The sequence below is a fragment of the Pristiophorus japonicus genome, chromosome 31, assembly GCF_044704955.1.
Source record: "Pristiophorus japonicus isolate sPriJap1 chromosome 31, sPriJap1.hap1, whole genome shotgun sequence".
In the NCBI taxonomy this organism is placed as follows: Eukaryota; Metazoa; Chordata; class Chondrichthyes; family Pristiophoridae; genus Pristiophorus; species Pristiophorus japonicus.
In genome coordinates this window covers 1,652,603-1,669,777 of record NC_092007.1, presented here as the reverse complement: position 1 = coordinate 1,669,777, position 17,175 = coordinate 1,652,603, and the positions used below count along the sequence as shown (strand labels likewise).

The 17,175-nt window shown below is 52.2% G+C and overlaps 1 protein-coding gene across 1 annotated transcript in view; it reads right to left on the bottom strand.

The window, feature by feature from the left end:
- Positions 1-17,175, bottom strand: part of LOC139240295 (multiple epidermal growth factor-like domains protein 8) — a 185,787-nt gene that overhangs the window by 34,577 nt on the left and 134,035 nt on the right. Inside the window, exons 8-14 of the mRNA XM_070868758.1 lie at positions 13,842-14,019; positions 12,246-12,391; positions 11,442-11,567; positions 10,148-10,305; positions 6,405-6,512; positions 6,015-6,162; positions 1,166-1,329 (exon numbers count right to left, since the gene is read on the bottom strand). Coding sequence (XP_070724859.1) covers positions 1,166-1,329; positions 6,015-6,162; positions 6,405-6,512; positions 10,148-10,305; positions 11,442-11,567; positions 12,246-12,391; positions 13,842-14,019 — 1,028 coding nt within the window. The remainder of the gene's footprint in view (positions 1-1,165; positions 1,330-6,014; positions 6,163-6,404; positions 6,513-10,147; positions 10,306-11,441; positions 11,568-12,245; positions 12,392-13,841; positions 14,020-17,175) is intronic.

Genomic DNA, 17,175 nt, shown 5'->3' with positions numbered 1-17,175 from the left:
GGGGAGAGAGGGAGGGAGCGGGGGGGGGGAGAGAGGGAGGGAGCGGGGGGGGGGGGGAGAGAGGGAGGGAGCGGGGGGGGGAAGAGAGGGAGGGAGCGGGGGGGCGAGGGAGGGAGCGTGGGGGCGAGGGAGGGAGCGGGGGGGCGAGGGAGGGAGCGGGGGGGCGAGGGAGGGAGCGGGGGGGCGAGGGAGGGAGCGGGGGGGCGAGGGAGGGAGCGGGGGGGCGAGGGAGGGAGCGGGGGGGCGAGGGAGGGAGCGGGGGGGCGAGGGAGGGAGCGGGGGGGCGAGGGAGGGAGCGGGGGGGCGAGGGAGGGAGCGGGGGGGCGAGGGAGGGAGCGGGGGGGCGAGGGAGGGAGCGGGGGGGCGAGGGAGGGAGCGGGGGGGCGAGGGAGGGAGCGGGGGGGCGAGGGAGGGAGCGGGGGGGCGAGGGAGGGAGCGGGGGGGCGAGGGAGGGAGCGGGGGGCGAGGGAGGGAGCGGGGGGGCGAGGGAGGGAGCGGGGGGCGAGGGAGGGAGCGGGGGGGGCGAGGGAGGGAGCGGGGGGGGCGAGGGAGGGAGCGGGGGGGGGCGAGGGAGGGAGCGGGGGGGCGAGGGAGGGAGCGGGGGGGCGAGGGAGGGAGCGGGGGGGCGAGGGAGGGAGCGGGGGGGCGAGGGAGGGAGCGGGGGGGCGAGGGAGGGAGCGGGGGGGGCGAGGGAGGGAGCGGGGGGGGCGAGGGAGGGAGCGGGGGGGGGCGAGGGAGGGAGGGAGCGGAGAGAGGGAGGGAGGGTCCATGCAATGGATCAAGAGAGTGAGTGAGAGCAAAAGTGGGGTGTGGGGGAGAGAGCAGAGGAGCGAATGGGGGAAAACGATGAAGGTGTGTGGGGGAGAGCGCGGGGAGCGAGCGGGGCAAAGCGAGGAGCAATGGGGGGTGGGGGGAGGGAGGGAGAGAGAGAGAGAGAGAGCGCGAGAGCAGGGGAAGGAAGAAAGAAGGGGAGGGTCAGTGCAAATGCTGGATTGCGAGAGCAAGGGAGCATGTGAATGAAGAGCAAGTGTCAGCATTACCGCTGGATAGAGTTGAGTGAGAGAGGGGAAGCAAGTGGAGGTTAGGGGAGAGAGTGAGGGTCAGTGTAACCGCTGGATCGAGCGAGCCAGAGCGCGAGGGGAGACAGATTCTCCGCAGGGCTCACCTTGTCTGGCTGGGAGTTGTTTCGCGGTTGCATGTACGTCACCAGGTGGAGGCCAGGCATGAAGTTTAAGGTTTGACACTGGCCCAGCGAGGTGATGAAGGTAGTCTCCGAGCCCCACCAGCCGTAGATACCCGACACCGGCTCCACCTGGCACATCACCTGATCTGCAGAGAGAACAGAGGCCCCAGTTACACAAATGGTCAGGCTCCGAGCGACCTGCCCATTGAGCCCCAGTACCCAGCACCTGCTCGTGGAATCCCAGATAGGTTTTGGCCTCTGGCTCACTGCTCCACAGAGAGATCCCAGATCAGTACGATACCCTCGCACGCCCAGTCGCAGAACACGCCTTCGGTCGGCAGCGTGAGAGGCAGTGTGATAATGGGGCCACGGCAGAGCGTCCTGCTCCCTCTGCATGTTCCTCGATGCTCAGGCTGCAACCCTGCCTCAACCAGCCCAATACAGCTGTGGGACAAGTCGGGGTAAACCAACGGCGACAACAGGGGCAAGCAGCAATGATGTGCCACTGGGAGGGGCTGCAACTGAACTGGGCTTTTTATTTATTCGTTCTTGGGATGTGGGTGTCGCTGGCAAGGCCGCCATTTATTACCCATCCCGAATTGCCCGAGAGAAGGTGGTGGTGAGCCGCCTTCTTGAACCGCTGCAGTCCGTGTAGTGAAGGTGCTCCCACAGTGCTGTTAGGGATAGGGAGGGAGTTCCAGGATTGTGTCCCAGCGACGATGAAGAAATGGCCGATATATTTCCAAGTTGGGATGGTGTGTAACTTGGAGGTGGTGGTGTTCCCATGTGTTTGCTGCCCTTGTCCTTCAAGGTGGTAGAGGATGTGGGTTTGGGAGGTGCTGCCGAAGAAGCCGGGGTGAGTTGCTGCAGTGGCATCTTGGAGATGGTACACACTGCAGCCAGGGGGCGCCGGTGGTGGAGGGAGTGGGTGTTTAAGGTGGTGGGTAGTGTGCCAATCAAGCAAACTGCTTTGTCCTGGATGGTGTCGAGCTTCTTGAGTGTTGTTGGAGCTGCACTCATCCAGGCAAGTGGCAAGTATTCCATCACACTCCTGACTTGTGTGATAGTGGAAAGGCTTTGGGGAGCCAGGTCCTCATTGAGGGTCAATCGGGCTGTGGAATGGATTATAATGGGGAAGTTCTGGGTGCAAATAATAAGAGCTTAAAGATATGGAAAAGGGAGATGAGCAAAAGAGATAAATATAAATACTTGGTGAACAGAAAAGATTCCAGGAAACAATAAACAACCTGCTAAAAAATAAAGGAGGAATGATCAATGGACAAGAACCCTGACAGAGCGTCAGCAATCACGTGTGTGATAGAAACATAGAAAATAGGTGCAGGAGCAGGCCATTCATGGCTGATCATTCCCTCAGTACCCCTTTCCTGCTTTCTCTCCATACCCCTTGATCCCCTTAGCTGTAAGGGCCATATCTAACTCTCTCTTAAATATATCCAATGAACTGGCATCAACAACTCTCTGCGGTAGAGAATTCCACAGGTTAACAACTCTCTGAGTGAAGAAGTTTATCCTCATCTCAGTCCTAAATGGTCTACCCCTTATCCAAAGACTATGTCTCCTGGTTCTGGACTTCCCCAACATCAGGAACATTCTTCCCACATCTAACCTGTCCAGCCCCGTCAGAATCTTATATGTTTCTATGAGATCCCCTCTCATCCTTCTAAACTCCAGTGAATAAAGGCCCAGTTGATCCAGTCTCTCCTCACATGACGGTCCAGCCATCCCTGGAATCAGTCTGGTGAACTTTCGCTGCACTCCCTCAATATCAAGAACGTCCTTCCTCAGATTAAGAGACCAAAACTGAACACAATATTCCAGGTGAGGCCTCACCAAGGCCCTGTACAACTGCAGTAAGACCTCCCTGCTCCTATACTCAAATCCACTAGCTATGAAGGCCAACATATCATTTGCCTTCTTCACCGCCTGCTGTACCTGCATGCCCACTTTCAGTGACTGATGAACCATGACACCCAGGTCTCGTTGCACCTCCCCTTTTCCTAATCTGCCGCCATCCAGATAATATTCTGCCTTCGTGTTTTTGCCCCCAAAATGGATAACCTCACATTTATCTACATTATACTGCATCTGCCATGCATCTGCCCACTCACCTAACCTGTCCCAGTCACCCTGCAGCCTCTTCGTGTCCTCCTCACAGCTCACACCGCCACCCAGTTTAGTGTCATCCACAAACTTGGAGATATTACACTCAATTCCTTCATCTAAAGCGTTAATGTATATTGTAAAGAGCTGGGGTCCCAGCACTGAGCCCTGCGGCACTCCGCTAGTCACTGCCTGCCATTCTGAAAAGGGACCCGTTTATCCCGACTCTCTGCTTCCTGTCTGCCAACCAGGTCTCTATCCACGTCAGTACATTAATCCCAATACCATGCGCTTTCATTTTGCACACGAATCTCTTGTGCGGGACCTTGTCAAAAGCCTTTTGAAAGTCCAAATACACCACATCCACTGGTTCTCCCTTGTCCACTCTGCTAGTTACATCCTCAAAAGATTCCAGAAGATTAGTCAAGCATGATTTCCCTTTCATAAATCCATGCTGACTTGGTCCAATCCTGTCAAAAAGTGAGAGATTACACCAAGAGGGGCAGCACCATATCCTATAATTAATTTTTGGGGATGCATGGCTTCTTTAACCCGGCCCATTCAAATTTCCCTGCACGCGTAGTTTATTCCCGTTCAAGCCTGGAGGTAACAAAGGCAGGGATGAGGGCTTCAGCAGCAGATGAGCTGAGGCAACGACAAGGACGGGCGATGTCACGGAAGTAGAAACACAGCCCCTGGTCTCTCTGTTCCTGCACCTCCTTTAAAATAGTACCATTTAGTTTGTATTACCTCTCCTCATTCTTCCTAACAAAATGCATCGCTTCACATTTCTCTGTGTTAAAGTTCACCTGCCATGTGTCTGCCCAGTTCACCAGTCTGTCTATTTCTATCCTCCACATTGATTAGTAATTTCAGAGTTTCATGTCGTCTGAAAACTTTGAAATTATCCCTTGTATAGCCAAGTTCATTAATGTACATGAAAAGAGCAGTGGTCCTAATACAGCCCCCTGGGGACCATCACTGTATACCTCCCTCCAGTCTGAAAAACAACCCTTCACCACTGCTCTCTGCTTTCTGTCCTTTAGCCAACTTTGTATCCATGCTGTCACTGTCCCTTTAATCTTCAATTTTGCCAACAAGTCGATTATGTGGAACTTTGGCAAACGTCTTTTGAAAGTCCATATACACAGTTTCCACCGCACTACCCTCATCAATCCTCTCCGTTACTTCATCAAAGAACTCAATCAAGTTAGCTATAAACCAAATCCGTGCTGACTTTCATTTATCAGCCCATAGTTTTCCAAATGTCAAGTAATTGTGTCCCGGATTAGTGTCTCCGCCCCCAAAGTTAGGCTGCAGTTGCCGGGTTTGTCCCTCTCCCCTTTTATAAACCTCCTCTATACTTTGGGACTACAGAGGGCTGGCTACAAGCTGAGCATGACGGAGGGGTAAAGGGAGACAGGCTGCAGGATCTTCAGGAAGGACAAGGACATTGGGAAAGGAGGTGGAAAAGCAATCTTGATAATGTTAATGGTGAGGAACTAGGAACTGTGGCGGAGCAAAGGGATGTGGGTGCTCATATACACAAATCGAGTACACAGGTGTCGGGGTCAGAAATTAGTGGGTGCATAGCTTTAAGAGAATGATGGGAAAAGATGCCAAGTAAGCTAAATGTAAGACACGCAGGCAGATTAAAAGATTGCATTAGGCAAAAGGGAAGGATCCACTGGTACAGCCTATGAGTGATCTTCACTGACTGTAGAGAAACGAGCTGCTAAACACATTACAATTAAATAAAGGAGGTAGTTAGGAAAAACTTGGCACCAGAGACATGCACAGACAGGGAGATCAGATAACACAACTGGTGATTAGAATGGGAGAGAGACTTTAATTGTGCAGGGAAACCAGCTAATAGACCCTCTGATTACGGACAGGGCCCATGAACCATCAAAACCATTGTGCGATTAACTTGAAGACAGGATCTGTATGCACACAAAACCTCCTGGAACAAACGCAATGTAAGCCCGATATAACTGGTAACAGAATTGTTGATTGAGAAGTTGGGAAGAGACATTTAAACCTAAAGACCTGATGTTGAATTAAGACCTACCCGAACCAGAGGTGGTCTCGGTTGAAAAGCAACTGAGACAGCGCGGGCGAGGTCCGGTCTCTGAAGTGTTACCTCGACAACAGGTACATCATTATCATAGGCAGTGCCTCAGAATCGAGAAAGACTTGCTTCCACTCTAAAAATGAGTTCTTAGGTGGCTGAATAGCCCAATACGAGAACCATAGTCCGTCACAGGTGGGAAAGGGTGGGTGGGACAGGTTTGCCGCACGCTCTTTCTGCTGCCCGCGCTTGGTCTCTGCATGCTCTCGGCGATGAGACTCGAGGTGCTCAGCGCCCTCCTCGACAACAGGTACAAATAAATAATTGAAAGGTCTGAAGGAATGTTGGCCTTTATCTCAGAGGCTGGAATACACAGGGGTGAGAATGATGTTACAGCTGCACAGAGCTCTGGGTGGATCCCATGAGGTACAGATCAGCCATGAACTAATGCATTGGTGGAACAAGCTCGAGGGGCTGAATGGCCTCAGCCTGTTGCCATGTTCCCCAACCAACCACATACCTGATACACAGTCTGGCTCCCTGATATCAAGCAAGCAACCAACATAGAATGGATAAAGAGCCGTCAGCAGATTTATAACAAAAGTAAATCAGTTTTCTTTTAGTAATTGGGCATTTTACCTGCAAAGGAGAGACAGACGCCTGTCTGAACACACCATCCGAGTAACCCTGCAGCTTGAGGGGGTGACACACGGCTCTGTCCAAACACCAAACAGGACTGGCAGTCTGAAAGGTGTCTCGCCAAACCCAGACAGCCCACGTGGGGACACTGTGGGAACAACAGGCTGTCAGTGACTGGAACTCTGCACACACACACACTCTGATAGTTCACCTGGTGTCAGAATCCTGAGCGGGAGGCTGGGTCCCTCCTGCTGTTACCTTCCCTCCCCATCCCCGTCACCTCTCTTCCCCAGCACCACCCGCCCCCTTCCCACAACCCCTCTCTCCCACCGTCCCATGCCCCCCATCCCCTTCCCCCTGACCCCTTCCCCTCCCCCTCCCCGCACTCACCGTGCTGTGTGGCTGGTAACTCTGGCACCGTGCCTGACACCACACACACTCCGGGTCCTTGCTGCAGGCATCCTCCACCCCGTACAGCGAGCAGTAATCCAGGTGTACCTTCAATAGGCAGAGCGGAAAGGTCAGGATCGCGCCTCTCCGCCCGCGCCCGCCTGCCCCCCCCACCCACCCAACCCTTGGTTCACAGCTCCAGCACAGTTAAGAACATGAGGAGCAGGAGTAGGCCATTCGGCCCCTCGAGCCTGCTCCGCCATTTAATACGATCATGGCTGATCTGATCATGGACTCAGTTCCACTTCCCCACCCGCTCCCCATAACCCTTTGCTCCATTATTGCTCAAAAATCCACCTTAAATACATTCAATGACCCAGCCTCCACAGCTCTCTGGGGCAGAGAATTCCACAGATTTACAACCCTCAGAGAAGAAATTCCTCCTCATCTCAGTTTTAAATGGACGGCTTCTTAATCTAAGACTATGTCCCCTAGTTTTAGTTTCCCCCATCAGTGGAAACATCCTCTCTGTCGAATCCCCTGATTATCTTATCCGTTTCGATAAGATCACCTCTCATTCTTCTGTACTCCAATGAGTATAGGCCCAACCTACTCAACCTTTCCTCATAAGTCAACCCCCTCATCTCCGGAATCAACCGAGTGAACCTTCTCTGAACTGCCTCCAATGCAAGTATATCCTTCCTTCAATACAGAGACCAAAACTGTACGCAGTACTCCAGGTGTGGCCTCATAAATACCCTGTACAGTTGTAGCAGGACTTCTCTGCTTTTATACTCCATCCCACTGGCAATAAAGGCCAACATTCCATTTGGAGGGATCAGCAGTCATTTACTTTCATTGAGTTGTGCACTGAGTGTAGCTCACATCAAACTCTGTCTGACATACTCCCCCATCAGACAGGATGGCATCTGACACACTACCACTGCCAATCAAGCAGGCTTTGTGCTGGATGGTGTCGAGCTTCAAGTGTTGTTGGAGCTGCACTCATCCAGGCAAGTGGAGAGTATTCCATAAAGAGGATTGGAAGCGAGTGGTGGGAGATAGACGTGTCTGTGATGGAGACTATAGATGTAGAGAGGCCATAAATATGGGTAGCAGAGTTTATCGGGAGGGAGAAGGTTAGGGAGTGAAATAACTAATCTGCTCACGTTGCAGAGACAACTCGAAACTCCTGCGAAAACAGGAACCTTAAGAAAACATGCAATCGGACAAAGCCATCTGGCAAAAACAAAGGGCAATTGTTACAGCAACGAAGTTGCAAGAATAGATAAGAGAAAGGCCCCAATGACAGAAGGAGCTGAAAATAAGCTTACAAGAAGCAACAAGATTAACCGCAAATATAGGGAACAGTGTAAGATGTCACGTGGGATAGGCTACGGAAGTGATGGACTGTTAAATGTATAAATATGAAATTCGCTAACATCTCAATGGAGTCGGATCTGAGAGCGGTCTCAGAAGGTTCTCCCCAGGCCTGTGAACAAAGACCGTTTTGAACCTCCAATCGAAGTCTGTCATCTCTACTAGTCGGGGCGTCGACTTTGTATTTCACTTAGTCCGTCCAGAGGGGTATCAAGGCTAAGCGTCGACCTTGTATTTCACGAGGTCCACTCAGCTTACATCAGGGAAGACCAGATGGCAGTGAACTCAGAGAGATGAATACTGAAATCACTGTAGATGGGTTGTTGACAATGAGAATTTTAAAGGTGGTGAGAGGGGTGGAACGCGTCGAGTCCCTCGAAGGAGGAGAAGGTACCAGAGAAGTACGGTGAACAGACCAAGGTGATTCAGAAGAAACTTCTTCACCCAGAGAGTGGTGAGAATGTGGAACTCGCTACCACAGGGAGGGGTTGTAGAGAATAGTATCGATGCATTTAACGGTTAGAAAAGTATATGAGGGAGAAGGGAATGGAGGGTTATGCTGATAGATTTAGATGAGGAAAGACAGGAGGAGGCTCGAGTGAAGCATACATGCTGGTATGGACTGGCTGGGCCGAACGGCCTGGTTCTGTGCTGTATATCAACAACAACAACTTTTATTTATATGGCGCCTTTAACGTAGTAAAACGTCCCAACTCACTTCACAGCAGTGTTGTAAGACAAAGGGACTGCCTGTGATGATGATATAAGACAAAACAGATTAAGTTTAACACTGAGCCACACAAGAAGAAAATATGACAGATGACCAAAAGCTTGTCACAGAGGTAGGTTTTAAGGAGCGTCTTAAAGGAGGAGAGAGAGGTAGAGAGGTTTAGGGAGGTCCAGAGCTTGGGATCCAAGCAGCTGAAGGCACGGCCACCGATGGTTGAGTGTATAAATCAGGGATGCCCAAGCGGGCAGATTTAGAGAAGCGCAGACATCTCGGGGGGGGGGGGTTGTGAGGCTGAAAGGGATTACAGAGATAGGGAGGGGGCGAGGGCCATGGAGGGATTTGTCAACAAGGATGAGAAGGTTGAAATCGAGGCGTTGCTTAACCGGGAGTCAATATAGGTCGGCGAGCACAGGGGTGATGGGTGAGTGGGACTTGGTGCGAGTTAAGACACGGGCTGCCGAGTTTTGGACGACCTCAAGTTTACGTAGGGTAGAATGTGGGAGACCAGCCAGGAGTGCGTTATAGTACATATCCAATGTAAAGGTGAAGTTTGGTCGTAAGGGTCACAACACCGCGGCAGTTTAGACAGGCAGGCCTCATTAATCAGCAAGGTGTCACCATCGTGATCCAGATTTCAGTCAAAGCCAAGATGTCAATACTATGTGATCCACAATAAGATCATGGATGGCTCGGGCCCTGTTCACGAGTGAATGGACAATCTGCCGGGAGATGCAGAGAGTTGGTGATTGTTGACCCCCGAGCACAGTCCTCCCTTCAGCTACTAGAAACAATTTCTTCCGATCAACTATCAAAACCCCTCATAATTTTGAGCACCTCTGTTTAAAAATCCATCTGGTTCACTAATGTCCTTCAGGTGAAGGAAATCTGCCACCCTTACCCAGTCTGGCCGAGATGTGACTCCAGATCCACAGCAGTGTGGTCGACTCTGAACTGCCCTGTGAAATGGCCCAGCGAGCCGCTCAGTTGTCCCAAATCGCTGTGACAAAGTCAGCACTGTGGGGGCACCTTCACCACACGAACTGCAGTGCTTCAACAAGGCAGCTCACCACCATGTTCTCGAGGGCAATGAGGGATGGCCAATAAATGCCGGCCTTGCCAGAGACACCCACATCCCGTGAACGAGTAAAAAAATAAAGAATGACATCTCCCCTTAACCTTCTCTGCTCTGAGCAGAACCACAGCTTCTCCAGTTTCTCCTCGTGACTGAGCCCTCATCCCAGGTACCACTTGTAAATCTCCTCAGCACCCTCTCCAAGGGCTTAACATCCCTCCTAAAGTGTGGTGTCCAGAATAGAACATGTCACTCAGTCTTCTATAAAATTTATCATAACATCCTTCCTTCTGTACTCTGTTCCTAAAACAAAGGAGCCCATATGCTTTTTTTTTTTCAAACAGTTTTTTAAATTTGTCCCGCTACCTTCAAAGATTTGTCTACAGACAAACCCAGGTCTCCCTGTTCCTGCACCCACTTTAAAATTCTTCTTAGTTGCTCCAGCTTCCCCCGTGATTCGTTGACCCATGACCTTTGCCCCCTTGCTTGGAGCTCGCTGACTGCCCAGTGCAGACTGCTGTTACAGGGCAAAAGATTTCCAATGAGACAACCGGTACTTACATTTTGGACCAAAACCTGGGAGACAAAAATTGGAACCTTGTAGGCCACGAGGTCACCCATGGGTTGGCCACTGTATCCCCCGGCAACGAGCAGGATATTTCCATTCATTACCGCTGCAACATGGGAATAACGTCCTCGGAAAGATTTACTCTCCCGTCCTGAGAAGATATAACCAGAAGAAATTCAAACCCCAAATATCAGGTGACAAGCCACAACCCATGCTGTACCTGTCCTGAGAGTGTTTGATGGGACAGTGCAGAGGGAGCTTTACTCTGTATCTAACCCGTGCTGTACCTGCCCTGGGAGTGTTTGATGGGACAGTGCAGAGGGAGCTTTACTCTGTATCTAACCCCCTGTACCTGACCTGGGAGTGTTTGATGGGACAGTGCAGAGGGAGCTTTACTCTGTATCTAACCCCGTGCTGTACCTGCCCTGGGAGTGTTTGATGGGACAGTGTAGAGGGAGCTTTACTCTGTATCTAACCCCCTGTACCTGCCCTGGGAGTGTTTGATGGGACAGTGTAGCGGGAGCTTTACTCTGTATCTAACCCGTGCTGTACCTGCCCTGGGAGTGTTTGATGGGACAGTGTAGAGGGAGCTTTACTCTGTATCCAACCCCCTGTACCTGACCTGGGACTGTTTGATGGAATAGTGTAGAGGGAGCTTTACTCTGTATCTAACCCCGTGCTGTACCTGTCCTGGGAGTGAGTGTTTGATGGGACAGTGTAGAGGGAGCTTTACTCTGGATCTAACCCCCTGTACCTGCCCTGGGAGTGTTTGATGGGACAGTACAGAGGGAGCTTTACTCTGTATCTAACCCGTGCTGTACCTGCCCTGGGAGTGTTTGATGGGACAGTGTAGAGGGAGCTTTACTCTGTATCTAACCCCGTGCTGTACCTGCCCTGAGAGTGTTTGATGGGACAGTGTAGAGGGAGCTTTACTCTGTATCTAACCCTGTGCTGTACCTGCCCTGGGAGTGTTTGATGGGACAGTGTAGAGGGAGCTTTACTCTGTATCTAACCCCGTGCTGTACCTGCTCTGGGAGTGTTTGATGGGACAGTGTAGAGGGAGCTTTACTCAGTATCTAACCCCGTGCTGTACCTGCCCTGAGAGTGTTTGATGGGACAGTGTAGAGGGAGCTTTACTCTGTATCTAACCCTGTGCTGTCCCTGCCCTGGGAGTGTTTGATAGGACAGTGTAGAGAGAGCTTTACTCAGTATCGAACCCTGGGAGTGGACACATCACGGAGTGGCGTGACCCTAGACCCGGAGCCGGCGGGCGAACTGCTCTCTTACCGTCGCCTGTGTTGATCAAGAGACCAAGCTCCTCGCTGGAGACCCACTGGTGGCAGCCCAGGTGGTAGAAGAAGATGTCGCCGTCGTAACACTTCTCCTCCTGATAATGAATGTGAACGTTACCGCCTAAAAATCGAGGGAACAGCAGCAGTTTAAAGCTGAGCACTCACACCCCCTCTCGTGGTGAGACACCACCCCCCCTACCCCACACCCCCTTCCATCGGCACCAGCAAGGGCTGGGACCTCACAGTCGCCCTCCGATACCCCCTCCCCTGAAGGTGCTGACTCTCTCCCCCCTCCCCTGAAGGTGCTGACTCTCTCCCCCCTCCCCTGAAGGTGCTGACTCTCTCCCCCCTCCCCTGAAGGTGCTGACTCTCTCCCCCCTCCCCTGAAGGTGCTGACTCTCTCCCCCCTCCCCTGAAGGTGCTGACTCTCTCCGCCCTCCCCTGAAGGTGCTGACTCTCTCCCCCCTCCCCTGAAGGTGCTGACTCTCTCCCCCCTCCCCTGAAGGTGCTGACTCTCTCCCCCTTTCCCTGAAGGTGCTGACTCTCTCCCCCCTCCCCTGAAGGTGCTGACTCTCTCCCCCCTCCCCTGAAGGTGCTGACTCTCTCCCCCCCTCCCCTGAAGGTGCTGACTCTCTCCGCCCTCCCCTGAAGGTGCTGACTCTCTCCCCCCTCCCCTGAAGGTGCTGACTCTCTCCCCCCTCCCCTGAAGGTGCTGACTCTCTCCCCCCTCCCCTGAAGGTGCTGACTCTCTCTCTCTCCTCTCCGGACCAAGCCCCTCCCCAGCCTACCGCAGACTGACCGTACACCACCATGTAGTTGCCGATTACGGTGGCAGAGTGGAAAGCTCGCTCCCTCGGGCTGCTCGGTAAAGGGTGGGATTTGAAAGCGGTCCAGTAACGGAGGTCGACATGGAAGGCGTCGGTAGTGTTGGTCCGAAAGCTGAACCTGTGGGACAGAAGCAGCAGAATCCTGAACAACGAGCCCATCACTGACTCCCATTCAATACAAACCCACCCGTCAAGGCCAGAGAGAAAGGGGCTGTCCCAGTCGGCAGGGGCAAACATCCTCCCGGGACACACTGCACATGAGATGTGTCTGTCTCTGGGGAGTGTGTACACAAAGAAAGTCAGGCTTGTATTTCTGCAGGGCCCTTCACAAGCTCAGGATGTCCTAAAGAGCTTTACATCAGGTACTTTTGAACTATTGTAATGTAAGAAACAAGGCAGTTAATTTGTGCACAGCAAGCTCCCACAAACAGCAATGTTATATAATGACCAGGCCATCTTTGTTAGCGATGTTGATTGAGGGATTAACATTGGCCCAGAACACCAGGGTTAACTCTCCTGCTCTTGTTCAAAACTTCCATACTTTACATCCACCCGAGAGGCCAGAGGGGCCTCTGTTTAACATGTCATCTGAAAGACGGCACCTCCGGCAGTGCTGCACTCCCTCAGTACTGCCCTGGGAGTTGTCAACCTTGACTTTTGTGCTGAAGTCTCTGGAGTGGGACTTGAGCACACAACCTTCTGACTCGGAGACGGGAAGTGCTACCCACTCATCATCGGCTGTCCCTCAGGATCGAGGAAGACTTGCTTCCACTCGAAAAATGAGTTCTTCGGTGACTGAACAGTTCAATATAAGAACTACAGTCCTGTAACAGGTGGGACAGACAGTGGTTGAAGGAAAGGGTAAGGTGGGGAGTCTGGTTTGCCGCTCGCTCCTACAGCTGCCTGCGCTTGATCACTGCACGCTCTCGGCGACGAGACCCGAGGTGCTCAGCACCCTCCCGAATGCACTCCCTCCACTCAGGGCGGTCTTTGGCCAGGGACTCCCAGGTGTCGGTGGGGATGTTGCACTTTATCAGGGAGGCTTTGAATGTGTCCTTGCAACGTTTCCTCCGCCCACCTTTGGCTCATTTGCCATGAAGGAGTTCAGAGTAGTGCGCTTGCTTTGGGAGTCTCGTGTCTGGCATGCGGACGATGTGGCCTGCACAGCGGAGCTGATCAAGTGTGGTCAGTGCTTCGATGCTGGGGATGTTGGTCTGATCGAGGACACAAACGTTGGCGCTTCTGTCCTCCCGGGGGATTTGCAGGATTTTGCGGCGACATCGTTGGTGGTATTTCTCCAGCGACATGCTCCATGTCTCTGAGCCATACATGGGGGGCGGGTATTACTACAGCCCTGTCGACCATGAGCTTGGTGAAAGATTTGAGGGCCTGGTCTTGGAACACTCTTTTCCTCAGGCGGCCGAAGGCTGTGTTGAATCTCGTCGTCAATGTCTGCCCTTGTTGATGAGAGTTTCCCGAGATATGGGAAATGGTCCACGTTGTCCAGCTACCCACTGAGCCACAGCTGACAGTGGACATGTGGTGTATACTCGCCCCCCCGCACTTACCGTGGTGAGACACGATGCCCCCCGTGCACGAGCAGCATGCGCGAGGCAGGATGGAAGACCATGGAGTGACCAGCCACGGCCGGGCTCCTCCCCCCAGTGGGAACCACTTCCTCCCAGATTTGCTTCCCCAGGTGAAACCGGAGCATCCGAGCGCTGAACCTGTCGAACCTGGTCCGCCCTGGGAGAGAATGTAGAGAATGTTACACACTGTCCCATCAAACACTCCCAGGGCAGGTACAGGGGGTTAGACACAGAGTAAAGCGCCCTCGACACTGTTCCATCAAACACTCCCAGGGCAGGTACAGGGGGTTAGATGCAGAGTAAAGCTCCCTCTACACTGTCCCATCAAACACTCCCAGGGCAGGTACAGCACGGGGTTAGATACAGAGTAAAGCTCCCTCTACACTGTTCCATCAAACACTCCCAGGGCAGGTACAGCACGGGGTTCGACACAGAGTAAAGCTCCCTCTACACTGTCTCATCAAACAATCCCAGGGCAGGTACAGCACGGGGTTAGACACAGAGTAAAGCTCCCTCTACACTGTCTCATCAAACAATCCCAGGACAGGTACAGCACGGGGTTAGATACAGAGTAAAGCTCCCTCTACACTGTTCCATCAAACACTCCCAGGGCAGGTACAGCACGGGGTTAGATACAGAGTAAAGCTCCCTCTGCACTGTCCCATCAAACACTCCCAGGGCAGGTACAGCACGGGGTTAGACACAGAGTAAAGCTCCCTCTACACTGTCTCATCAAACACTCCCAGGGCAGGTACAGCACGGGGTTAGATACAGAGTAAAGCTCCCTCGACACTGTTCCATCAAACACTCCCAGGGCAGGTACAGGGGGTTAGATACAGAGTAAAGCTCCCTCTACACTGTTCCATCAAACACTCCCAGGGCAGGTACAGCACGGGGTTAGATACAGAGTAAAGCTCCCTCTACACTGTCCCATCAAACACTCCCAGGGCAGGTACAGCACGGGGTTAGACACAGAGTAAAGCTCCTCTACACTGTCTCATCAAACACTCCCAGGGCAGGTACAGCACGGGGTTAGATACAGAGTAAAGCTCCCTCTACACTGTCCCATCAAACACTCCCAGGGCAGGTACAGCACGGGGTTAGATACAGAGTAAAGCTCCCTCTACACTGTTCCATCAAACACTCCCAGGGCAGGTACAGCACGGGGTTAGATACAGAGTAAAGCTCCCTCTACACTGTTCCATCACACACTCCCAGGGCAGGTACAGGGGGTTAGATACAGAGTAAAGCTCCCTCTACACTGTCCCATCAAACACTCCCAGGGCAGGTACAGGGGGTTAGACACAGAGTAAAGCTCCCTCTACACTGTTCCATCAAACACTCCCAGGGCAGGTACAGGGGGTTAGACACAGAGTAAAGCTCCCTCTACACTGTTCCATCAAACACTCCCAGGGCAGGTACAGGGGGTTAGACACAGAGTAAAGCTCCCTCTACACTGTCCCACCAAACTCTCCCAGGGCAGGTACAGCACGGGTTAGATACAGAATAAAGCTCCCTCTACACTGTCCCATCAAACACTCCCAGGGCAGGTACAGCACGGGGTTAGATACAGAGTAAAGCTCCCTCTACACTGTCCCATCAAACACTTCCAGGGCAGGTACAGCAGGGGTCAGACTGCCCCCGATGGTATTAATGTGATATTTCTCACAGCGGCCCACTTTGTTGGAAATCCATGCCCAACAGAGATGGTTTGGTCCTTGGGCTTCCACCCATGACAAACGGGTTGGTACTACCCCAGTCTTGTTCAGCGAGAGTCAGCCCTGTATTCAGCCAGTCAGTCACCTCTGGCATGGGCTGTGCTGAAGGGAGCACTCGGTCCTTGCCCAGAGTGTAACCGACAGCAGGACCCGGTGTGACGGTTGTATCACCACTTGCTCCCACACTGCACAGGCAGCATTTAATGTACATCCAGGTCCTGCCCAATAACCTACCGTGGGTGGGTGGGTGGGACTAAAGAAACTCAGTGAAGCAGACATTAAAGACAGCGGTGAACACACTCACCAACACACACACACAGATATAGGTCTATCGCTGATCACACACACACACACAGATATAGGTCTATCGCTGATCACACACACACACACAGATATAGGTCTATCGCTGATCACACACACACACAGATATAGGTCTATCGCTGATCACACACACACACACACACACACACACAGATATAGGTCTATCGCTGATCACACACACACACAGATATAGGTCCTTCGCTGATCACACACACACAGATATAGGTCCTTCGCTGATCACACACACACACACAGATATAGGTCTATCGCTGATCACACACACACACAGATACAGGTCTATCGCTGATCACACACACACAGATATAGGTCCTTCGCTGATCACACACACACACACAGATATAGGTCTATCGCTGATCACACACACACAGATATAGGTCCTTCGCTGATCACACACACACACAGATATAGGTCTATCGCTGATCACACACACACACACACACACACACAGATATTGGTCCATCGCTGATCTCACACACACACACACACACACACAGATATTGGTCCATCGCTGATCACACACACAGATATTGATCCATCGCTGATCACACACACACACACACACACACACACACACAGATATTGGTCCATCGCTGATCACACACACAGATATTGATCCATCACTGATCACACACACAGATATTGATCCATCGCTGATCACACACACACAGATATTGGTCCATCGCTGATCTCACATACACACACACACAGATATTGGTCCATCGCTGATCACACACACACACAGATATTGATCCATCGCTGATCACACACACACACAGATATTGGTCCATCGCTGATCACACACACACACACAGATATTGATCCATCGCTGATCACACATACACACACACAGATATTGATCCATCGATGATCACACACACACACACACAGATACAGGTCTATCACTGATCACACACACACACACAGATATAGGTCTATCGCTGATCACACGCAGATATCGGTCTATCGCTGATCACACACACACACAGATATCGGTCCATCGCTGATCACACAAACACACACACACACAGATACAGGTCTATCGCTGATCACACACACACACAGATATAGGTCTATCGCTGATCACTAACACACACACAGATGTAGGTCTATCGCTGATCACACACACACACAGATATTGGTCTTTCGCTGATCACACACACACACACAGATATAGGTCTATCGCTGATCACACACACACACAGATATAGGTCTATCGCTGATCACACACACACAGATATTGGTCCATCGCTGAT